This window comes from Thunnus thynnus, chromosome 24, assembly GCF_963924715.1.
Source record: "Thunnus thynnus chromosome 24, fThuThy2.1, whole genome shotgun sequence".
Classification (NCBI taxonomy): Eukaryota; Metazoa; Chordata; class Actinopteri; order Scombriformes; family Scombridae; genus Thunnus; species Thunnus thynnus.
Genome location: NC_089540.1, coordinates 18,752,832 through 18,778,002, shown reverse-complemented (window position 1 = coordinate 18,778,002; position 25,171 = coordinate 18,752,832). Strand labels below are relative to the sequence as shown.

Sequence of the window (25,171 nt, the reverse complement as noted above, 5' to 3'; positions counted from 1 at the left end):
TCAGTGTCGGATGATAAAGTTTGGTTTTAAATGTGTGAATGTGGATCGAGAGGGTGAAAGCAGGCCAGTACGGTCTGGTACAGCGCCAGTATGCAGTACCAGGAAGAAGGGGACAGGAGTTGCCTGCCAAAACCCACATGCAACCCGTCATGATCGCGTTTCCAACAAGAAAACACATCTGCGAATGTTAAATCAACATAAACAACAGTTAGTTTTCTTATAAATTGCTTCTAAATCATTCCAATGTGTTCGTGCCCAGCACAGACCTGTGGGTTTTTAAATCCGTGCTGGAGGGAACCCCGCCGCCTCTCCAAAACTGTTTACTGTTACTGACTAATGTCAACTTCGGCTGCAGCAAACTGTCTGATATCGAGTGTTGTGGGTTTTTCTGGCAGACAGTCGTTTCTTGCAAAAATCTCCCGAATAAAACGACAGACTAAATAAATCGTGATGTTTCATGATGTTCAGACAGCAGGTCAAACAGGCCATGTGACTTCCATTGGTTGTTCTGTAACTCTGGCATATTAACGCTGCGCATGCGTATCTTTACTTCCTAAACACACACACAGTGTTTGGAAGGGTGCGTTTGATTTATTGTTCCAGTACTTGTGATTTTTTTCACGATCAAACCAAACCGTGCTTTATTGATGTCATTTGTAGCGGGTAAGTACGAATGGTGAATGATTCCACCAAAATCCCAAACATTTTTGTGGTTGGCTGACACATTACCAGCATATTTGTGACTGTTTTTCATGTTTCAGAAAAAAAAGAGGGGAAAAACGTTGAGTTACAGACCTTTGTTGAAGCAATAAAGATTCTTCAGACATCAAAGAAAGAACTACTTCTGAACATGAACGCCAGTAGTCAGGAGTGTCTGCAACTGAGTCTACTGTCAGTTTATTCAGGACAGAATATTATGTGGACAAGAACAACAAGCCTTTCACAGACTTTGAGGGTCTGATTGACCATCAGCTTGCTAATTCTGCTGATTTAAGGTGTAATTGATCATGTTTCATCACAGATTAAACAGGAACTTCTGAATAAGATAATAGAGGGTAAGGAGTAAGATCACAGTATTGGCTGATGAGTCAGCGTTGGGCACAAATCAGCACTAATTGTGTTTTCCATTGGACCTGGTCGAGCTGGATAGTCTGTGTGCTGCTCATATCAAGGAACAGCTTGTGTGCAACCGTTGAGTTGCTGCAGGAAGTCGTCATTGGATTTGCAGTGATGGAGTCGGTGTTGGGAAGTTGCTCCAGGATGACTTCCAAGGCGTTGTACTATAGCACTGCTTTAGTCACAGACTGGAGCTTGCTGTGGACCAGGCACTGGAAGTTCTGGAGTTGAGTGAATGTGTTCACAACCTACACATCACCCTCAGGAGGTTTGGAAGAGTGTTCATTGTTCGCTTGGTAGCTTCTTCATGCAGGGAAGTCTCTGCAGATGAGACAGGGCCAAATTCAAAGGTCTGCTTTCTATGTTGTGCTCCATCAACTTCCTGACAAGTTTTGCACTAATGACAAATGTTCTGACTGAACTCAAGAATTTCTTCAGAGCAGGAAGACCACACTCCCAAAAGGCCCATGACATCACGACAACTCATGTCAAACGCATAGAAAACCAAACGACCACAACAACATGTAGTTGACGCCAGAGTTGGCGAGACTTCCGTCAATAACTCTGCTCGGTTCATCCGAGCAGTGGCAGAGAATATGAAAGAAAGACTCTTCGCAACCACAGCAAAGGGCGGCGTCACAGCCAACCGAAAAGAGGCTTACAATAGTCTAATCAATCAAACGGCAGACCTCGACAAGCCTCGGTTTGGAGAAGACGAGTGAATGAATGAACAAGAGGCCCACCTGGATACAGACAAGTGGAGGAAGAAGCATTCTTAACAAGATGAGGAAGTCGCTTATGGCAGTTGACGAACTGTCCGCAAGAAATGCTGATTGTGAGCAGCAGTTCAGCACAATTAACAATATCATAACTGAGTTTAGGAGCAAACAAATGCAGCAAATCTCCTCTTCATCAGCTCTGTGGGACCACCATGAAAACAGTGGTGATCTGCTGCCTTATGTGAAGACTTGGCTGGGCAAAGGAAGAAGAGCAGCCCAGTCAACAAGTGGCATGAGTCACCATTACTCAGAGGAGGATAAATACTTGAGGCCTCTGTGGAAAAAATGTTTTAAGTATTTTGCTTTGGGGGGAAAAAATGCTCAGAAGTTATCTTTGACATTTTGAAACATTTTACTCATCATCATCTCTTCTTTCATATGTGCAAAATGTTCTTAAAATTCAAAGAGTGAGGTGAAATTCTCTTCTAATTTAAAACAAAACACATTATAAACACCATACATCCGTTAAAAAAAGGCGAGAGAACAATTCGAAGCGATGAAGGTTGGGGTAGTAGTACCGGCAACTTCAATCTACTTTCACCCCTGGTTGAAACTCTCCAGCTGAACGGGTGTCGGGGGTTTCGGGGAGTCATGGATCCCGGTGGCAGCTGAGGGAGGTCAGCGCCGCCACCTCGCCACTCGCCGGAGGCCTTCAGGTCTCCGCTCTCCGGGGTTTTGAGGATGGAGGTCCTCATTAAAACCTCCCATCGCTCTGCCCTCTCCTCCTCATCAACCACCTTCTCTGAGGATTCACAGCGCTAAACGTATGCTGCGACGGTCCAGGTGTCATCCAGCAGGTGTCTGCTGACGGCTGGCGTATTCTGATTAGAACGCACAGCGAGGCAGGAAACTAGGAAACACATTAGATTATATCTGTTTTCTTTCTATAACGTTCACCTCACAGATCACTGTATCATCTCTCTAGTCCTCTAAAAGAAACAGTTGAATTCCTGCTTGTTAAATTACAAATGCAATGTTATTTTTACAATATATGACTTGTTGAAAGTGTTTTGTGTCATTTCTCTGACAGTAAGGCTGCAGTCTGTCTGTTTTAGGACACTAAAAAAACAATTGGCAGTGCAGTTATGTGTATCTTTTGTTTGTTTTGTTAAGTTGTGAGTGTATCTTTAATATTTTATATTCATTTACAGTATTGATTTACATATATACGTACACTTGTATGTGTCTCTATGGGTGTTTAAATGTAAATATTGAATTACAGACTGTAAAACAACTGAATTTTTATAGAGTCTGGAAAATAACAGGCCTGCAACTAACGATTGTCATTATGTATTAATTTATAGATTATTTTCTCAATTAATTAATTAGTCGTTTAGTCTATAAAATGTCAGAAAATGATGAAAAATGTTGATCACAGTTTCTCAAAGTCTCGTCAGTCCACAACTCAAAGATGTTTAGTTCACTATAATAGAAGAAGGAAAAAATAATCACATTTGAGAGGCTGGAACTGAGAATTTTGGGCATTTTTCCTTGAAAAGATGATTCAGAATAGTTGACGATTAATTTTCTGTTGATCTACTAATTGATTCATCATTGCAGCAGTTTACTACGTCAAATTTGCGCAATTTGTTGACTCATTCAGGCACCAGACCTCCTCACTACCCTAATTTAATGCTCCATAACAACGTCAAACTACTTCTGCCTTTGCTCCTGACAGAAAAGAGTCATAATTCACACGGCTGCTGGAGCTCTTTGTCAATTGAGGCATTTGAACAAATGACTGATGCTGTTCTTTCTCTTTGGAGGTCAAACAAATTCACAAGTGTGACAGCGGCGCCTCCGTCATCTCAGCTGAACACGCAAAAAGTCACAGATTGTTGCTTTTTTTGTTCAAACGTGACATGATCGAGTCTGATGTCATACACGTCGGTAATAGCAATTAGGCTTTAAATAACAACACTGCACACACAGAGGCAACAAAGGCTCCAGTGTTTCTCACCTGGGAAGGTGAGCTAACACGAACCTTTCATGTGGATCTCCCTGCAACGGACCCACAAACCTCCACGGCAACCGTGTAACCTTCACTCAGGAACACCTGAACCCGAGGAGCAGCCATCTTTGATCTGGCACGAAGGGTCAACAGTGTACGAGGAAGGGGGGGGAGGTGGGGGGGGGTTTGTGGGTTTTGAACGTGAGATTTCTTTTCGAAATCCTGACACGAAAGGTGGTTTTGAGGATGGTATCCCGTTGTGGTCAGGCAGAGAAAACACGTTCTCCTGGAGGGGAGTTCATCTCTGCTCGGTGTTTCAAAGCGAAAAAAGCAAAAAAAGGCAGAGAACAAAGCAGCTCTGTGTTACGGCCGGCTGCTCGGCGAGTGTGTGTCTCAATCTTTACCCCGCCCCCGCCCCCCCTTCCTCCTTCATCACTGGCAAAGATGAGGCTTTAACAGGGAGTGAGCGCTATTATTTCATAGCCTGTGAAAACAGAGATATGAACCGTGCGTAAATTTAAACCCTGAATCATAAATACCTGAGTTTCTCCTAAGACTCGTTGGAGGTGTAATCAGAGTGAAGAAAGTTGATGCACCTTTGTTCAGAGAGAGTCTTTGGTGCTGGAGGGCTTTGCCAAGGAGTACAAAGAGAACACAGACAGCATAAAACATTCACCACCTGATGCGACCGTGATTTAAGTTTGTTAATGTTTTTCTCCCCATGGTGAAAATGGACTAACGTGGTGCCAAAAAGCCTCCGAAGCCTCCAAAGCTTGATTATTCTTTCTTGTATTTAAGACTCTCAGTTTATAAATTAGCCTGTTCTCTTTGGAAGAAGGGGAGGGAGGGAGGAGGAGGGGGGGGGGGGTTGTTTTCTTTACAAGCTTGTTCAACAGGCGGGAAATGCAGCATCATTTTCCACTGCAATTAAGAGGGAGGCCCTGATGCTGAGGCAGCGCCGGGTGCCAGCTCTGTGTATGGCTCTGGCACCTTCCAGCCTTTTTCTGGAAAGACTTAACAGGCCCCGACTGCATGTCTTGGCTCCGAGTGTCGAGCTGGAGTCAGTCTCCCCTGACGTAATCCGTTAAGAAACGGCTCTCCTCGCTGGCTGAGAACCACGCCGCCTCTCCGGAACATAAAGGGAGCCTTGCTGTGATTATCAGCACGGTTAATAACCCCCGAACGTGAAGCCAAAGTTAGCAGAAAACATCTAAAAAAAAAAAAAAACGCCCCCGCTCTCCTCTCCAGCGCTGCATTACAGTCCATTTATGCAAAGCGTAGCCCGGCCTGTCAGCGGCTAATCATTACAAGGATGATCGATGGTGTTTATTTTCTGATGATGGAACGCAACCCCCTGCCTGATGATAATTGTAATAAAAAGGACAGATCAAGCCGGCAAAGTTATTAAATTATCAGACCATAATTTGCATTAATGTCTGTGTTTGGGCTGCAGAGACGTGTGAGGAAGAGGAGGGGGGAGGGGGAGGAGGTTTACAGAGGCCCAGCGCCGGGCTCGTTAGAAGGAAAGTCCACCTTGAAAGGCTCCCTGTGCCCTTGGCCCCCCCGCGGATCCCCTCTCAAACGCCATCACAACATAACGGCACGCCTGTCACATGACGGAGGTGGCAGACAGACAGTTCAAGTTTCACTGTCAGACTTTCAGAGCCAATAAAAAAAACAACACTGATGTCTAAATTTTGCTCTCACTGTCATTCTGAGCTGAATGAAAACACATTTCTGGTTGTTGTTTTGCTGCTGCGAGCTGAAAGGACACATCTATCTATCTATCTATCTATCTATCTATCTATCTATCTATCTATCTATCTATCTTTCTTCCTGGAAAGTTTCTACAAACAGTGACTCGACTCTTAGTGGTCTAAAGATTGAGCCATTTGTTGGAGCGTCCCAGTTCGGTTCCGGCTTTGAACGTGAGGCCTTTCATGAAGTCACTTTCCTTTCCCAAATTTTCTTGCCTGCTGTAGGTCTTTCATATTAAGCCAAAACTGCCAAAAAAAAAAAGTAATTGGAATAAAATAAAATTTAAAAAAAAACTGAGATGGACTACTCCAGGAATAAAACCCGGAGCAGAACCGTGAGGGACGAGCTGGTCGAGATGCTGCATCGAGACGTCGTAAACGAGGGATTTATGTTCCACAAGGGACAATCAGGATTAAGTAAATATTAACTGTCTAATTAAATTATCAAGAAGTAATGTTTCCAGCACTTTAACATCCTGTTTCACTGGGAAATACATCAGCAATGAAGTCTCCAAGCTCTAACAGCAATGACGATGTTTAGCTTATTTAGCTTTTTATGCTTCTTAAAGTAGAGACACAATAACTTATTCTTTCTCTTACAAATGAAAAGTTGAATTTAGAAGAAAATGCACCTTTCTCATTTCAACACACTCAGAGGTTGGGATGTGCTGGTACCAGATTTTCATGCCATGATTATTGTTGGTAAAAGATGTTATTACGGTAATTACGTTTCCTGAAATCTGCTATTAGTGCTAAAATACAGTTAAATGACTTCACACCATCATCACCTTGCATTTTATTCACTGACAGCCGTCTGTACAGTGTATTGCAGTTAAATAAACAGTTAAATAAAGTTGAAAGTTAAAGACAGTTGACTGGAAATTACTTCCAATGCAGCTCAGTGTCTGTGTTCGATTCCCAGTCATATTTAGGAAATTCATGATTTTTTTGTTAATGAAACTGGTCGATCGATTTCTGTGGTGCAAGAACTTTGTAATAAGTTTTATCTGCTTGGTGTTAACAGTTAAATTCATTTAATTTAAAAAGGCAAAACAATTTGTAAACGCACACAAAACATAATAAAAGTTATACTGGACTCTCACAGGCGACTTGAGTCTAAATAAAATAAAACTGCTGATGAAGGCAGGACTGCTCTGTGTTCACGGTTTCCTTTTAAAACATATATATATATATAGTAAAAAACGGTTTACCGGCACATCTCTACTCAGAGGTTTGCTGCTATTGTCTGTTCTGTTTGACAGAAGAACGTTTTGAGATCATGTTGGCGAGGCGATAAGAGCATCAACAACAAACAGAAAGAAGATCATTCAGTAAATAAGAGGCGGATGATGTAGATGGAGAAACGATACTGAACTTCTGCTGTTGCCTCGATGTCGTGACATCATTAAAGGGACACAGAGTTCTGATTTCAGATGATACAACATGACTTACGAAAGCTTTTTCTCATTGCGTGAAATTATGTGTTTTAGTGAAGCTCCTCATGTTGCACAAAGCAACAGGAACATCAGGATTTATCTAGAAGAGACTTGGTGTAGAAATAGCTTCAGATGCCTTGAAAATGCAGTTTTGTTCTGACTTTATGCTTTTCTCTGCTTCTCTAAATCAAGTCAAAAACACCAGATACGAGTTAAAAAGCCTTGAACTTTGTGATTTAACGCTCACAGGTTTTATTCTTATCTCACTCTGCTTGACAGAATCAGCTTGTTTCAGCTCTTCTGATATTTACAAAGTGAGATTTTCAAACTCATGACTATCTTTTTGATGTCTGCACCCTTCCATCAAATAAAAATATGATAATATATATATATAATAATATATAAGAGTTTCCCTGAAATTCACTGACGTATTTGGTAGTTTTTGAAATTGTGGGAACTCCACAAGAATCTAAACTTGAGTCAGTGAGTCGCTGCGTATCGCTCCGGATTCAAGCGCCGGCGTAAAAGCTGAATGACGTGGAGCTGTTGAACGTCTGATTATCCAAACACACACCAGCGTCTGTGAGAAAGACACACTCTCAGACCTGAAGTCGAGCCCAGATGGACCCTTGAACCATCAAAGTCGAGAGATGTTCATTAGGCGAGCCGAGGAAACATTTGCCTCAGTTGTCCTTCCTCCCCCTCCTCCTCCTCCTCCTCCTTTCTCTGTCTTTTTTTTTTTTTTTTTTTGAATGTTTGAACGGGTCTCGGAGGGAAAAGGAGCTTCTGGTTGGAAGCCAGCTGGACGGAAAAAGATCCAGCAGAGGAGGGGGGGGGGAAATAAAGAGTAGAGAAAAATAAGAGGGCAGCGGCTAATGGGGCTCCGCTGCTTTTAAGTGCAGCGTACCAGAGGAATACATGAATGTGGAGAATTCCCCACGTTCACCCCCCGACTCACAGCAGAGCAGCCGAGTGTCTGTTTCTCTGAGAACTTCAAACCCAAAAACAACACAGAGAGGCTTCAGACGGTGACACACATGTATTAACAAGTGGTAAAGTCCTGGTGGAGCCGTAGAACAGGTTGGAGTTCATCACATGACTCGACTCATCATCATTTTACTCATTTAGAAGGATCGATGTTGGGCAAAGATGCTAAATATATCTGAATTTGGGGGAAAGTTTGCAAAATGATGCACAAATCATCTAGAATATTTATTTGACTTAAACATAAGATAAAAAAAGAGATTTCAGCTGATAAAATGCTGCATAATTTAAAGTGCATATATTGAAAATAGATGCAAACTGTATGTATTTAAATACCTGTTAGATAAGGAGTCTTCTCAGCTCTAAAAACCCCCCTCATAACTCCTCCTGTGTCATTATACGTCTTGTTTAAACATCTTTTAGTGCTCTTAAATTGTGCAGAGAAGAATAACAAACAGCTCCTCCTCTGCTTTCTTTGTGAAAACTGTTTTCAACATAAACTCTCCAAAAAAAAAACACAACAAAAATCAGGCCCTCAATTATCAAAAGTGGCAATTTAGACCAGATGTCAACCGGGATCTGGTCGCCTTCTAGGAAACGGTTTTTGTGCAGCGTTTTGATGAAGAGGAGAGAACTGCACCAGCCAATCAGGACGGAGCAGGGGTCTCCGTCGACCCCCCCGAGGTCAGACGGGTAAGGCGGATCTGTGCAGCGGACAAGACAACCTCATAAATCCCGTCTTCATCTCTCTCTGAGGAAACTGTGTTTTATTTCCCCCCTTAAATAAAGACTTTAATCAGCCTGATATGGTGTTGAGAGCTCACACGATGAGAAGAGATCAGTTGAAGACAAAGTGTCGCCTTCTGTGCTGAGAGGAGACACATCTGGGCAGCTGTGCACCACGTTAACACCACTGGATTTTAAACTGGATCAGCAACAAGCGTAACAGGTTTATTGTGATGTTTTTCTACTCACGGGGTATTTTAAAGTTCATTTTAAAAGCATTTTTAACATTTTAAAGCAAATTTCTATGATTGAGCTCCACTCAAAGCCCACTTTAGTTGCTTGCTCTTGAGCTTTTGAGCGTATCACATGGTCTTCATTGACAGACAGAGTTTGCTCAGGTGTCATATAAATATGGATGTTCCAACTTTCCGTTATTCTTGTCGATGTTGGCTTAAAATCCAAGCTCAGCAGTTCAAGTTTAAGCCAACATGTGTGTTGAAGACCATGTGGTTCAGTCAAAAGCTCCAGAGCAAGCACTATAAGTGGCCCTTGATTGGAGATTATCTCGTCACCTGCTGTTTTCAAGGTCAAGACTGAACTATTAAACTCAACTTTTCAGCCTAAAATAATTTAACTTCATCTGCTGACTGATGCAGTCAAAAGCTCCCAAGAAAGCAAGTAAGTGGACCATGAGTGAAGACTGGTTTGTCAACAAATGTCTATAAAAAAGGGAGGAGGAGGAGAAGAAGAAGAAAAAGGAAAAGAAAAAGAAAAAGAAGAAGAAACAGAAGAAGAAGAAAAAGAAGAAACAAAAGAAGAAGAAGAAGAAGAAGAAGAAGAAGGTAGTTACTATGAGCCAGAAAGCGAGCGTCACCTCCAGAACCTCAAACTGCATCAGCAGAAAAGTCCAACAGAGGAAAAAGACCTTTATTGTTGCGCCCAAACTATTCGATTAACAGGTGACTTCTGGGAAATGTAGTAACACTGCAGCCTGTACCTGCATGTTCATCCCTGACGACTCAAAGTGACATTTCAACACTCGTCTCTCTTCTACATTAGTTCCTGTTCAACAGGTAGAAAGATGTTCTGTCTCAGTGTTGCTGTCAGTCCTCCAGCAGCTCTGAAGCTCCCTCTACTGGCAGCAAGAGGAACGACTTTACTGTAACGGCTCAGAAAGCAGTTTTTACACAATATTACTGCTCTTAAAAAGTGCATGAATCTTTCTAACTTCTGATCCCTGTATGCTTTGTGTCTGTTTGTTTAGTTATGTTTTTTGTGATGTCATTTGTCCTCGTATGTACTTTTATATGAAACCTTTTTATTTTTTTCTGCTGCCATCTTAACCAGGACTCCCTGGAAGAAGAGATGTTATATCTCAATGGGACCTTTCTGGTTAAATAAAGGATAAATAATAAAATATAAATACATGAATGAAACGCTGGAGATAAAGTACGTCCTCTAGAAATAAAAATAAATCTGCTGAGAAGCTGAACAGGAAAGAAGAGGAAAAGACAGAATCTGAGATTTTGTCATTTAGTTACCAGTTTTACTGTGTTGTTGAATAAATGAGTTTATTAATAAGAATTAATTTATCTGCAGTGTTTCTTCCATCAGATGGAAATATTCTAGATGTCTTGAGCTAAAGTTTCACCCAATCTGGTATCTTTGGAAACACTGATATTTAAAATAAAGTTCTGTGATTTTAAACAATGTTTTACTGTATAACACATGTTTGTAATGGTAAGTCAGTGGGATTGAAGAGGTTAAAACAAGTCACTGGCAGATTTGAACCTGTGTTGTTGTATTTGCACGTCTCTATAATCACTAAACTGCCTCATTCATTTCGAGTTTAAAGGAGACGAGTTTCTGTTCTCCGCTGAGTATTAAAGAAGCTTTTTATGTTTCTTTTGTGTCTAAAACTGAAACCGTTGTTGTTTAACTGGCTGGTTTTTGTGAATAATTCCTGCTGGTGACAACAGCGTTACAACTTCTGGCTTCATGTTAAACTGTAGAATTTGAAACAGGATAAGCCGCAGTGTTGCAGCAGAGCCGGGCTGCAGTGCGGGTGAATCCTGTTCTGTTAAATAATCATGATGAATAATGAAGGTGTGAGTCCGCCTGGCAGATCTCTCCCCTCCTGGGCGGACATTTAGTGTCAACCTGACAGGTCTCAGCGCAGCTCGGGGACGAGAGGGGGATGAAGTTGTCTCCATATTAAGCAGGCAGATTAGACCTGTTAAACGGAGGGCAGCGTGGAGAGGTGCTGTACCAGGACCTCCGGGGTCTGCATCTCATCAGGTGAGCCCGGGACCGAGCTGCAGGGACGGGGGTGGGGGGGGGGAGGTGACAAGTCGGCCCGGCCTCCACCGCACCTCACGTCTTCCGCATCCTCAAACTGGAACTGACCCTGCGCTTCTGCCAGCCTCCGCCGCAGCTAAGCCCGGCCCTTCCCATCATGCACAGGGGCCGCAACGAGCTCCCATGAGCCTCGGCTCGCTCCCTGCCATCTGCCGTGATTTATAGAAAACGGCCGATGATTTATGGGCCAGTCATCTCACAATGAAGTTGTTCTCTTTCATTTGCGCGACCTCCCGACCTAGCCGCCACTCCCAGCCAGGTTGGGGAAATGCGCGCTAATCATACACTATGAGGGCTTTTAAACAGGAGGAGCTGGGCGGGTGGAGGTGCAGGGAGGGGAGGGGAGGGGGGGGGGGGGGGAGGCTGCAAATAGAGCGCCTTTAATGAAATTAATTTTCAACAGCATGTGCATACTGATGAAACAGCCAGGCCTCGGCGACGACACACACGGCCACCGCTGAGAGATGCTAACGAAGCCGTTTCAAGGTCTGACGGCGGGGAGGACTCATCCAACACCGGCGCACCGTCCCCACGCCCCGCTTTGATGTACAAATGAAACGCCCCATTAGGAGCCAGTGATCCAAGAGATGTGTTTAAAGATTTATAATAATGTCAGAGCGGAGCTTGTAAACCAAACAGCGAGGGCCCTGCGGACTGTTCACCTGAAATCACTGATACGGCCCGATCGCACGAGAGGAGCTCAACCTGGCTCTCACCACCACCATCATCATCATCATCATCATCATCATCTTCACACAATTATTACTCAAAATGTTTCAATCCACCTCCAAATTTCCATACTGCCACAGAGCATATGTTTTCAGGAGGCAGTTGGGACGTCTGAGAGAGTTTTCTGAATCACTTTTCTGGCTATAAAGTGAACCACAAGAGCTGAAGCTGAGGGACAATAAATCCCGTGAATTGATCTTCTAACCAGTACGGTCTAAATATATCTTCTTCCTCTGTGCCACAGGGCTCCACTGTTGTCCAAAAGCTATTAAAAACACATACACAATGCTGAAAACACCGTCCTGCTGCCAGAAACGCTGCAGCTCCGAATGTGGATTCATCCGCTGCTGAAAATAGTCCCACAACAAATTAAACTATTTCCTCTTGTTTGTTAAAAACTACACTGATCAGCTGTTGAACACATGAAACTTTATATTTGTGAGCAGTTTTTAAAGATTTACATCTTCAGTACCAGTGGTGGTACTTGGTATTTTTATGGTGTAGAATAACTGCAGACTGATCCTTTAAAGCTGCTGAACTCTGGACGGTGGCTTTAATTTTTCAACTTGCTTTAGAGACTGCAGTGACAGCAGGGCTGTAGCCAGGATGTTAGATAATACTGACATACAATTAGTTGATCAGAAAGATTAACCAACAGACATTTTGACAATCAATTAATTATTAAAGTCAGTTTTTTGAGAAAAAAAATGTTTAAAACACACTGATTCCAGCTTTGCAGATGTGAATATTTGCTATTTTTCTATTAAACTATATATTTATTTTGGTTTTGGACTGCAGGTGAGACAAAACAAGATCCGCTTTTCCACTTTTTCATGAACCAAACCATTAAACGGTAGATTAATTGATTAACCAATAATGCAAATAATTGTTGGAGTCTCGATCTCCTCCACACAACCACTTGCCCCACAAAATGTTAATTTTTTCCCCACATCTCATTTGTTCATTTAACTGCTGAAATCTAAATTCTCTACATTTACTCACTGCATGATGATCTAAATGTTGTTTCACTATAAAAAGACTAATTTGAAGATGCTAAGTCTAAATAATACAAGAATCTATTTTAATAAATGTAATTTATGTGCAATTGTAGAATTTAAACTCCTCATAAAGTTGCATAAAACCCTCTAAAGTCTCTCTTAAACACAGAGGTCGTGACCTTTGTGTGCTCAGTAGTAGCTTTGGCCGTGTGGGAAATAAAAGTGAAATGTTGTTGAGTTTTTATCCTGATATAGATTATATTCTATGTATTGTTATGTAAGAAAAAAAAGTACAAATGTCACTAAATTTCATGTCTTGTGAAACAAAAGGAACTAATATTCCTATCGAGAGATGACAGCAGGTTTGCTGATGAATATGTTGTTTGTTTGTTTTTTTGCCTTTTTCAACCAAAACATATTTTTGATTGTGATTTAATTTGTTTATATATATCTCGCCTTACCGATTTGGTGTTCCTAATATCACTTTTTTTCCTATTTAAATACATTTTTCTCATGATAGAGAATTTAGAGAACTTGAGCTTTTCTAACATTCATTAATAAAGTCCTGAAATGGAAAAACAAAAGTTGACTATTTATGACAATCTGTACCTGAAAAGTCTGAAACCCTGATCTGATCTGATCTGATCTGATCTGAGCCTCCCTGTCTGTGGATCTGACTCTCTCGTGGTTCGTGGGGTGAAACTCACAAAGGAATCCAGAGACGACGACGACGAAGACGACGAAGACGTCCTGTAACAGAGAAAAGTCACAGGTTCTTCTGAAGCGTCCTCACAGTTTACCAGAATAAAAACTTTAATCTAAAATGATAAAAAACTGTGAATTATTTAACATTATGCTGCAGCTTCAAAAAGAAAAACTGACCTGTAATATCAAACAACAACCTCAATCAACATATTCAAGCAAAACTGATAATAATAATCCCAGAATCATCAATAAATATGTGCAGTTGATCAAATAAAACACTGATCAAACACTGAGACATCATCCTCCTCAGCTGATGAAGAGCTGAGAGCACCATCTGGTGGTGGTTTCCATCCAACCTTCACAATGACTTTAGTCTCTAAACTTTCTTGTATCAACTAATTGAACAACATGAGGAATAATTTTATTTAAAGGTGGATTTATCATATTTAAAAGTCTGAAAAAAACACAATAAAATTCCTAAATTACCTTCCAGCCCGGAGTTTATGAAGAACAGAAGACACCAGACAAACAAATGTTGGTGGAAAAAAGTGAATCTCTGAGTTTGTGACGACATCTAATAGTGAACACCTGTGTTTTTAATGCAAGGGCACATGGGAAATGAAGTTTAAAAGTGTAGTTTCCCAAATGCATCAGAAGCTCCACAGATTTGAGGATAAATGAATATAAAAAGCAACAAGGGAGTCAAAATAATGGAAAAATAATATCAGAAATAGGGGTAATATTGCAAAAAAACCCAGTAAAAGTGCAGAACCTACTAAAGTACAATCATTAAAAACATCAGTTTATTAAAAACATATCAAAATCCACATTTAAACCCACATGCTGTAAAGAGCCAATAAAGATTTAATTCATTTTAATCCCTTTTTTTCCAAATATTTGCCCCAATAAAGGTGTTAAATATTTGCATTGGAGCCTTATTCTGAGTCATAACATTTAAATTCACTTTCCTGCAAACCTGTCGTCCATCGTAGAAGAAGAAGACAGAAGCTAGAGGACAAGAACAGAGACGTAAAACAGATAAAAGACAAAGAGAAGAAGTAGAAGTCTGATACTTTATTTCAAGTTCTGCAAAGTCTATCACAGGTGAAAGAGAACCAAACATGTAAATATATACAGTCATACACAGGAAAATAAACATAATATAAATATTGTAAAGCATGAAATAAAACTAATAAACTAAAAAATAAAAAGGGGAGGTGGAGGGGAGAGGAAGAGGAAGAGGAGGGAGGAGGAGGGAGGAGGAGGAGGAGGAGGAGGAGGCATGCATTGTAAGTGGTTTCAATGGGAAAATATCATTTCACCGCTGGCTTGAAGCGTATTTACAGCGCCGCATCTCTTCATTTTTTTGTTCTCACATTACTTCATGTCGGCTGCAGCGCGGGGGGCGGGGCTAAAGTCCACCTTAAAGTAAGCAGTGTAGTGTGTTAGTACAGGTTAGTATCGTACAGGACAACCAGGTAATATTGCCAGAAATCTTTAACCCAAAAAGGCACAACATTCAGGAAATCAAGAGTTAAATTTTTGAGTTTTTGCTCAGTTGTTTTTTTTTTGGTCAAATTAACCACATTTGACAGCGACATGTCCTACGATTCCTGTGTAGTATTGTACGCATGCAGACGTTGTATCGACTGTACACAAAAGAGTAAAGGGAAGGATTTCAGTCGCCTGAACTGCTGGAGGCTAACACTGGATCACTGGACGACATGCTGTAGAGGCGACATTCAATCCAGAGTTTAAAAAGTTGATCAAAGTTGCCAAATTCTCTCAGAAGAGAGAGAGAGAAGAGCGACAACGGGCACTGGTACAGTACATTTAACAGTCCGAGTAACGTGTGTGTGTGTGTGTGTGTGAAGAGATAAAGTAAGGCCTGTAAACTAAAGAAGACGTCTGACATTCTGGAGAAAAACATATTTACGCTTTCTTGCAGAGAGTTAGATGAGGAAACGTGCAGCTAGAAGAAGATATAAGGACATTTTTTTAATTGTAAAATGCCCTTAAAGCTGCTTATAACTACATTATAGTGTGTTCTATAATGTTTAGATGCCAAACAAGTCTTTTTTTTAAAGAAAAAATGTAGAAATTCTCTGATTCCAGCTTCTCAAATATGAATGTTTTCTGCTTTATTTGGTCTTTTAAAACTTTGTAAACTGAATATCTTTGGATTGTTGGTTTTTGAAGACGTCACCTTTGGCTTTGGGGAACATTTTTCACGGGTTTTCTGACATTTTACGGATCAAACAACTTCTCAATTAATCGAGAAAAATAATCGTTAGTGTTACCTGCTCAAAAACAAAAAAAAACTTGAGCGGTTTTCGATCTTTTCATCTCACTCTCAGCAAGAAAACAAGATACTCTGTTTCCCAAAAATGTTGAACCATCCTCTAAACGTTTCCTCAACGTGCCGTAGAGCGTTTGTTTGGACTCGCCTTGTGCGCCAGGCGGGTGGAGTTTAAATGTGTTTAAATGACGCACCAGGAAAGTTCAACCAATCAAGTGTTCAATCATTAAATTTGTTTTTTTGTCATGATCATAACTGCACCTACACTTTCTGTAGAGATACAGTACACACGCTGGAGTTATTAGGCGTATTTGTTAGTATTATAATAAAGCAGCAGTAACATTTTATAGGTGCACTTTTTAAAAAAAAAATGACACTTCTGTACATTGACCAGCGAGAGCGTCTCAAAGGAGGAACACAATGGAAAATTTACAGTGCTTCGACGTGAAAATCCAAGCTGGATTTCTTTAGAGTTTATTGCTAATGTCCAAAGATCGAACACTCTCTTTTCTTATTCTTTACATTTTTTTTTTAAAAGGACAATCTGTAACACTGGCACTTTAAAATTCATCAGTTAGCATTATTGTACGATTATTTGTACGATTTGAACTTCAGATTGTCAGATCTGTTTGTCAGATTTTTTAAAGTATTGCCCGTTTTGTCATTCGCTTAAAATATTTCACATTTTGAAGGTCCAAGTCTCAAAGTGACTTACATTCAAATTAGAAAACAGCTGAAACAGACGAGTTTCTTTCCAAAACTGTTCAATCTTTTAAAACAAACTGAACACTTCTTCAGCAAAGTCTTATTTATATCTTTGCTGACAAAACTGTTATAAATTAAAATACTGCTAGTGTGTTTTTGAGATAATGACCTTTAGATTTTTTTTAATAAGTGTAATATAACATTTCTATATATTACAGTATTTTGGAATGAAACTCAACAGATCACAGTAGTCTTGACTTGACAGTTTGTGGATTCCCACGTCTGTAAGACAGCAGACATCTGCACCAATAAACTCCCACTTTACACACAACCGGGTCTTCGGCTTCACATACTTTAATAAGAATATAACTGCTGTCATTTCAGTGGTTTTTGCTTTTTTTTCTCCTCTTAAATAATTATATTGTAATTTCTGAGCTGAGTGACTTTTGTTTAGTTTATTTTCACTCATGAAAATCTGTTAAAAACAGGAAACACTGTATGATTTTAAATATAAACAGATGATGGATTTGGTATTTGGAACGCTTATTAGGATAATTTTCCGTTTAACAAATCAGTAACAGAAAGTTGGAAAACTGGATTAAATTTTCTAAAATGTTTCTGTTTATCATCATAATGTCATTAAAGTTAATTTTACATTTTGGACTCTTTTTATTTTCTCATCCTTGGACTGAAAATGGGTTTTAATTTCTCGTCACATCTGCTTTTAAGTATCACAACAGTTTTTAGCCTCTTTAACTGCTGCCAGGTAAAATCTTTATTTTTAGTTTTTACATTATTTACAAAAAATAACTCATTAATAACAAGCCTTTTTCAAGTGTTTTAGCAGCTTTTTTACTATCTGAAGAGGAAGTTGTGTCATTCCTGTCAGTGAAATTTACAGGGAAAATGAAAAAAGTCAAAATGTTTGTAGATTATATTACAAAGTGCTTTAAGACTGAGCTCAGAAATGAAATCTCAGAACGAAAGCAAAAGTAAAATCTGAGGAAAATTACAATTCTTCTGAGCAATATTGTGATTTAAACTGCAATCACTTTGTGTTTTGTGTTCAAAACAAATTAAAAAAAAAATATAAATATATATAAATATATGCTTGTATTAAGCATAATCACAAATTTATCTTGAGTAGCATCAGATAAATATAATGCTTCTCTTTTTATTGCGGCGTCAGTCACAGTCAGAAAAATGAACCAGTTTAGTTCACTTTTATTAAGATATTACATTAGGAGAATACTGAACATTACTCAGTCATTATTACAGTAAAAAGTGGCGTTTATATATATTTATTGATAACAGCTACAGTCATGGTTATAAAACTAAAAGAAAATAAGGCTAAATTAAAGTTTAATTACATCCGATGTTGTTCTGCTGAGCTACAGTTAACATTACATCAGCTGAGCAGTTAAATTCCTACAGTAAATAAGTTTATTTATTTGCACTTTTCATACAGTAGTTGTAACTCAATGTGCAAGAAAAACATTATAATATTGTTGAATTGTTAAGAAACTGTTAATGATGTAAGTTATGAGCAAGATTTCAATGTAATTTTAAAATCTAATCTTGCAGCAAATTTTAAAATTTTTGATGCAAAAAAGTCTAAAATCGTAATTTTACTTTGACAAACCGAATTCAAACTTTAAGAAAACTGATTTCAGTTTTCCAATTTTCTTTTTTTTAGGAAAATTAAATTTACCAGTTTAGGTCACTTTTATTATTAAGATATTACATTAGGGGAATACTTAACATTACTCAGTAATTATTACAGTCAAAAGTGGCGTTTATATATACTGATTGATAAGAGCTACAGGCATGATTATAAAACTAAAACAAAATAAGGCTAAATTAAAGTGTAATTACATCTGATGTCGTTCTGCTGAGCTACAGTTAACATTACATCAGTTGAGCAGTTAAATTCCTACAGTAAATAATTTAAGTTTATTTATTTGCACTTTTTATACAGTAGTTGTAACTCAATGTGCAAGAAAAACATTATAATATCATAATATTGTTGAATTGTTAAGAAACTGTTAATGATGTAAGTTATGAGTAAGATTTCAATGTAATTTTAAAATCTAATCTTGCAGTAAATTTTAAAATTTTTGATCCAAAAAAGTCTAAAATTTTAATTTTACTTTGACAAACCGAAAGTAAACTTTAAATGTTTTTTTTTTTTTTTTAGGAAAATTAAACTAATAAGCGTCACAGAGACCAAATTACATCGTTCTTTCTTCCACCCTTAAAAACTGATTTGTTTTATTTTTTTAAATGACAACACTGATATCTTCTGCTGGTACTTGGACTCAAAATAATAAAACTTTTCTTTTCTTTTTTAAAATCACTGTAGTGCTTAAAATCATTGGCCAGCCAAATGATCGTTGAATGTAAACTGAGACGAAGTTGGTTTTCACATTTTTTTGACAACCAACTAACCAGTGAGTGTAACAGACTCACTGAGGTGTCTCATCATCATCATCATCATCATCATCTTTGACATATTAATTAAACTTCATATGGACCCTTGAACGCAGCCTTTTAACTGTAACTGTCCAACACGGCTCAAAATTCATCAAATGCACGTTCGTTTGGAAATATATTCCGATGCCTTTAAGATTGATCCACCAGGTACAATGAGGCAGTAGTTCAGGAAGGAGAAACACAGGTGAGATCCACGGTCATTCAAAGCTTTTTTTACATTCAATATACAGTACTATAAAGGTATGATGTGTCAAAGCAAAAAACAAAGTGGATTAAAGGTTCTAAAAATGAATAAAAATACTGATAGCCACAAGTTTTTCCCTCCAGCAGTGAGAGGAAGGGAAGGAAGTCGCACTGCAAAAAACTCTTCCGTGGTTTCACCTCACGTTCTTTCAAAGTTTAAGAAAAAAAAAAAAAAAAACGGCGTTGATGCTAGGATAGCTTTGAACTCACGTCAGGCACGGGGGGAGGGGGGGGCGGGGGAGATGTTCTTTGTTAAGTCAATGCGATTGTGAGATGAGGAGCGAGGAGGAAGAGGAGATCTTGTTTCTCAAACAAAAACAAACAAAAAAAAACCGGTTTCTATATATATACGATCATCTTGGTTCCGTCGATGGAAGATGAAGTCTTAGGGTTCATGACTCTAGCTGTAATGTGGACGAGGAGGAGGAGGAGGAGGAGGAGGAGGAGGAGGAAGATTCAGGTAGAGGGCCTGGTCCTTATCGAAACGTCTTAGCTGCCAGGATCACCTTACCTCCTGAAAATGACTTCCGAGATGATGAGGAAAAAGCTGCGGAAAACTGCAAACTGAGATAACAGATTCTCAGATACAGATAGCACGAGGGATGAAATGGTGAAAACAGACGGAGGTTTGATGAGATAAAAGAGTTTTAGGTCCTACAAAAGAACATCTGGATATTTATGATCCCCCCCCCACCCCCCCACCCCCCCTTGCCTTTCTGATCAGCTGATGGAATGAAAATGGTTATTGTGTGACGGCGAGGCTGAAAGCTAAAAGCGTGCGTGTGCTGCTGCTGCTGCTGCTGCGGGCGGGGAGTTAGTAAGAGGAGATGTCGGAGGAGCTGCTGCTGTTGCTGGTGGAGGTCTGGGCCCTCTTGATGTACAGGTTGAGCAGCTTCATCTGTAGGAGGGAAACAGCAGGAGGGTTAGAGGACTCGACCTCTGTCTGCCAGACCTACGACGGAGCTGCAGATGATTTTGTCCTTTTTCAAACTTCCTTTTCTGCTTCTCGACTGTCGTTTACAGTTTAGTTTATCTCTTAATCAGTTTAAAATCGGTGTCTTTTTATGATTTTATTGCGCAAAACACAGTTAAAGGAGAAATATTCTGCACATTTCCAGCTCTATTCTCATATTCTGGGACTCTACTGGAATATCTTTGCATGATTTCCAGTTAAAAACTCCTTATTTATCTTATACTGGCTCTTTACGCAGCCCCTCAGTTCAGCCTCTGTCTGTTTTAGCTCCTGTCTCTTTAAGGAAGTGACATCATGACAGTATATAAATAACAAAAAAAACACAAAAAGCATAATATGTCCCCTTTAAGGATTTCTTAATGGGTACTAATATTTCTAATCTAGTCAATTTCACTGTTTTTTTTTATTGGTTTGCCCTCCATTGGAGGTCAAAGTCATACTAGCTCTATACTGGGGAAGACTGGTTTCCAGCAACATGCACCTTACTAATATTTGTGATTGTTTAGTGTCTGTGTGTCTCGTTGTGTTGGTCTCTGGACTCTCTAGCAAAGGAGATATGAAGCTCGATGAGACTTCCTGAATAAATAAAACTTATATATTGATGTTGTGAAATAGATTTTTGGGTGCAGGCAGTTTATCTGACCTACCGACAAGATGTCACATATTTTCAAAGTGAATATATACTGTACAACTGCACCACTTTCCACTGTCTGCAGCTGCTGTAAAATGAGTTAAAATGACATTTTCTTGTTTACAACTGGTTAAAATTAAGATAAGTTAAAGACACAATGATTGCCGTTAAAGTTTGCACTCAGATTTTAAGCGAGTATAATCTCTGAAAGCTTCTGAAGTGAAGGTACCTTGCTGCCGGTCAGCTGAGCCAGGTAAGGCTTCAGCTCCTCTCCAATCACAGCGTAGATGGCCACCAGGCAGAAGACGCTGGCCTTCCTCACGCTGCTCTCCGTGTTGTCGTAGCCCTGCAACGGCAGACGACACCGAATGAAACGCTGAAAGAGACAAACTGCGGCGACAGTGGACGACTTTCATGACTCGTTAGTGCACAGAGGAGACGCTGATAAAGCTCTGTGGTTACAGACAGGACAGATGTCTGTTCTGTTAACTGATTAATAGCACTAAAATATCTACAAATGAACAATTAGTACAATTTTAAGCCAGACTTGTGCATCCTGTAGCAGTGAGATGCGTCTTTTTCTGCTTCTTTTATGTCACATGACAAAATTAACACCAAACACCAGCCAATAATTCCTCTTTTGATGTCAGAAAATCAAATCTGAGACAATAATCCAATAAAGATTGTGTGAAAATAAAAATATTTAATAGTTTTTGATGTCTGCAACTAGTAAAAATACAAAGAAAGATTCATTGTTCATATTCTTTGATTGCTGTGCTTTTTTTAAGAGAAACAAACATAAAGAAAGAAAGAATTTACAGCCTCAGTTTCAGTATTTAACAGTATTTTTCATTCATTATTTATCAGTTTTAAGTGTTTTTTGTCCCTTTGACTGATTAGTCTGCAGCTGTGGTCCATGTCTCACCTGCAGGAGTCCCGGTATGATGTCGGGCAGCAGCTGATGCAGCGGCTCCTTGGTGATGCGTTCGATGGCCCTCGTCTGCATCTTGATGGCGGCCAGATTGATGGGGTAGTCGGCCGTCTGCACGATGGGACAGAGGACCTTGATGCACTGATCCGGGTGGATGGAGCCCGCCAGAGTGGAGGCCGCCTCCTCCGCCGCCCGCACCACCTTCAGCAGGAGGAAGAGGGAGGAAGAGGGCGTGAAATAACAGAACTCTTACAACGATGCGAGTGGTGTTCTGCACGAGTTCCTCACCTCCTTGTGCGAGTCTTTGTGGGCCTCCAGCGTCTTCATGATGGTGAGCTCGGCGTAGTTCTTGAAGCGAGCCGGCTGGTTCCTCAGGATCTCCTTCAGGACTCGCAGGGCCAGCGCCCGGATCGTGTGCTGAGAGAGAAGAGAGTCAGATCGGGTCAGAAAGTCGCCAACAGAGGTAAAAGAGACTCTAAACAGACACGGACGGAGGCTTCATGTCCTCACATCTTTGTCTCCCAGCGTCTCGAGCAGCAGCAGCAGCATCGTCTTGAAGTGTTCCTCCCACACCACCAGGCTGTCCTCTCGGGCCACCTTCAGCAGCTCCAGCAGGGTCCCCCGTCGCTCCTCGGGGCCCTGCTCCCCCGCCTGGCTCTGGGAAAGCTCCTTCAGCAGCTCCCCGACCAGCTCCAGCTGCTCGGCGGGACCGGCTGCGGGTGGAGGGTAAAAGCTCTGTTATATCACGTTTCTATTAATCAGGTGAAGAGGTTTATGTTTCTAGCGTCATTACTCTGATATTGGAGATGTGACAGTTGCATCTCTTAAAGTTTCAGCTTCAGTATAACATCACGTGTTTACCTGGGAAGGCTCTGGGGCTCAGGATCTTGTTTTCAACACTTTCCTGTCGGCGGCCTGCGAAGGACGACAGGAAAGAGAGAAAATATTTCAGTTTAAAGTCACGACATGACAAACTAAACCCTTCAGATCAAAGAGAGGAAAGCTCAGGTGTGACTGTTCTTCACCTTCTCGCAGCTGCTCCACGGCGTCCTCGTACAGCGCCTCCTTCAGCGTTGCTTTATCCAGCGTGCTGATGCTGTCGGTGTAGTTGTACGGGTTGTAGTCTCTGAAGCGCGGGCCGGCAAAGGAACGCGGCGAAGGCGTGTTGAGCAGCGACGTCTTGTTGTCCAGAGCCGTGCGTCCGCCCTCCACCACGTCACCGCTGAGCCGAGGGTCGGAGTCCGAGGACGCCCCGACTCCAGACTGAAGAACATCAGAGGAAACAGGTCACTTTACTTCTGATCTAATCATCGTAAACATCGTAAACATCATAACCGGACGTGGTCTTTCTCCTCACCGTGCCGTCCCTCTTGCCGTCCCGTCTCAGCGGCTCCATCAGGTCCTCTTGGCTGCGGAAGCTGAAGTTCTGGATGGCCTCGGTGACGCCGCGCAGAGAGCTGTAGATCTCCTCCGAGTTCAGGTTCTCGCTGTCGTACTCCAGCATGCTGCAGCGTGGGAGAAGGAGACGAGCTGGTTGGTTGGAACGTATAAATAATCACATGATAGAGAGCTGGTTTCATCTTCTAACATCTGAAGGAAACAATCTGTCGATGTGGTTTTTTTTTGACTAAAATAATCCTTGAAGTTTCTTTGAAAGAGAAATTCTTCTTCAAGTCTTTAGGACAGATTTTTCAAAAGGAACCTTCTGTGGTTCTCCTGTTCCTTCCACATTTTTACTCTAAAGCTGATTCAAGATCACCTCAGACTTCAGAGTAAAAGTCATCCGGCGGTCGTGGATCAGCACTGCAATGACTGAGGACACTTTCCTAGACATGGACCGAACACGATCGTTTCTGTAGTTTAGAAACATCTCGTGCTTTGCTTTATATTTCAGTTTTGGTCCCAAAATTCAACAAAAAGAAAAGCTTGAAACTTTACCAGAATTTAAAACATCACTCATTAGAAGATTTTGATCCGTATTAATGATTCTACCCAAGAACTGACAGGAATTTAACTGTTATAATCACCATCACATAATGCAATGAAACCACCTTTATTTACCTGAACTTTTCCTGATTTTCAAGACTATAAACGATCAGTGAAGGGTTCAGATATCTGTCTTGTATCCAAACAGATTTTGTCCATGACTAGGAAACAACAGTCCACTTTATTGTGCATCATGATATATTACAGTACGTTATAGTGCACGTGCATAGCCGTGCATGTTGACAAACTGACGCAGGGTAGAGACAAACAGGTGAGTCGAGCACAGAGACATCTTAAACATTTCCTCACCTGAAACCTTTAACAAAGCAAAAAACAAAAAAAAACAACAAAAAACTAACAAACAGACGAGTGAACGAGACATTTTTGAGCAGATGGAGCCACAAACCGCTGCAGCGAAGCAGAAGTGACGACAGACTTGTTGTTGACTCGAGAGATTTAAGGGTTTCACAGTATTTCCTCCAGAAAATGTGGCTGAAAATCAACTGATGATTTAAAGAATTGAACTTTTAAAGAGCTGAAGTGTAGTAATTTATTTACAGAACCCTCCTTATATCCTCACACTAAATATTTTTCTTATTTTTTATAAAAAAAAAATCAACTTCTGAAACAAACTTAAAGGTTCATCTAAATAAAAACAGCACAACGTCGGGGCTGGAACATTTTTTGAAAGTTTAATTTAAATTATAAAACATTAAAACTTGTATCATGTTGCATAAACCTTAAACTATATGAATGTTGCTCAGACTTCTTACTGTGAAACCCCGTACGAGGAAGAGGAGGAGGAGGAAGAGGAGGAGGAGGAAGAGGGGGGTGGGGTTACCTGGGTGAGTAAGCACGCCGCAGGGCCTTGAGGGAGGAGTGGGCAGTGGGAACAGGATGAGGGGAGGGAAAAGGTGGAGGAGGGAATTTGGAGAGCCCGTCTGCACTCCAACCCAACAGCCGACTGCGACCAGCCGGGGAGGAGAGAGAGAGAGGGAGGAAGAAGCGCAGAGAGAAGATAGAGATGTGAGAAAAGTGGGGGGGAATAAGGAGCAGCACTGTTCTCAGTCAGTGTTAGAACGAGTGGACGGTCAGCACTGTTTGCACTACGAAGGTTATTAGCAGAAGATCATTTAAGGTGAAGAGTCACATGCTGGAGTTCAGACTGGAGTTCAGACTGGAGACACCGTGTCGTAACATGAGAAATACTCTTCTGTCTCCTGCTTACAGGAGTCGATGAATCCCAGGTTGTTAGAACAGGATTGATCCTGTGAATGACGGTAATGTCTGTCGGTTATTTTCAACCCTAAAAATATCACTGAAACCCTCGAGAATTAAATCAAGACCTTCAAAGAGTTTAAAATAAGCAGG

At 40.6% G+C, this 25,171-nt stretch overlaps 1 protein-coding gene across 6 annotated transcripts in view; it reads right to left on the bottom strand.

The window, feature by feature from the left end:
* LOC137177114 (CLIP-associating protein 1-B-like) overlaps positions 1 to 25,171 on the bottom strand; it is a 97,704-nt gene that overhangs the window by 24,838 nt on the left and 47,695 nt on the right. For 4 of the 6 annotated variants that reach the window (XM_067583234.1, XM_067583236.1, XM_067583235.1 and 1 more), the window contains 8 exons: positions 23,172 to 23,319; positions 22,840 to 23,077; positions 22,676 to 22,729; positions 22,325 to 22,527; positions 22,103 to 22,231; positions 21,809 to 22,015; positions 21,113 to 21,229; positions 19,974 to 20,177 (listed from right to left, as the gene is read on the bottom strand). In XM_067583234.1, coding sequence (XP_067439335.1) covers positions 20,094 to 20,177; positions 21,113 to 21,229; positions 21,809 to 22,015; positions 22,103 to 22,231; positions 22,325 to 22,527; positions 22,676 to 22,729; positions 22,840 to 23,077; positions 23,172 to 23,319 — 1,180 coding nt within the window. In that variant the 3' untranslated portion in view covers positions 19,974 to 20,093. Of the gene's footprint in view, positions 1 to 13,443; positions 13,585 to 19,973; positions 20,178 to 21,112; positions 21,230 to 21,808; positions 22,016 to 22,102; positions 22,232 to 22,324; positions 22,528 to 22,675; positions 22,730 to 22,839; positions 23,078 to 23,171; positions 23,320 to 25,171 lie in introns of those variants that run through there. The other 2 variants (XM_067583232.1, XM_067583233.1) reach the window with 1 other exon arrangement.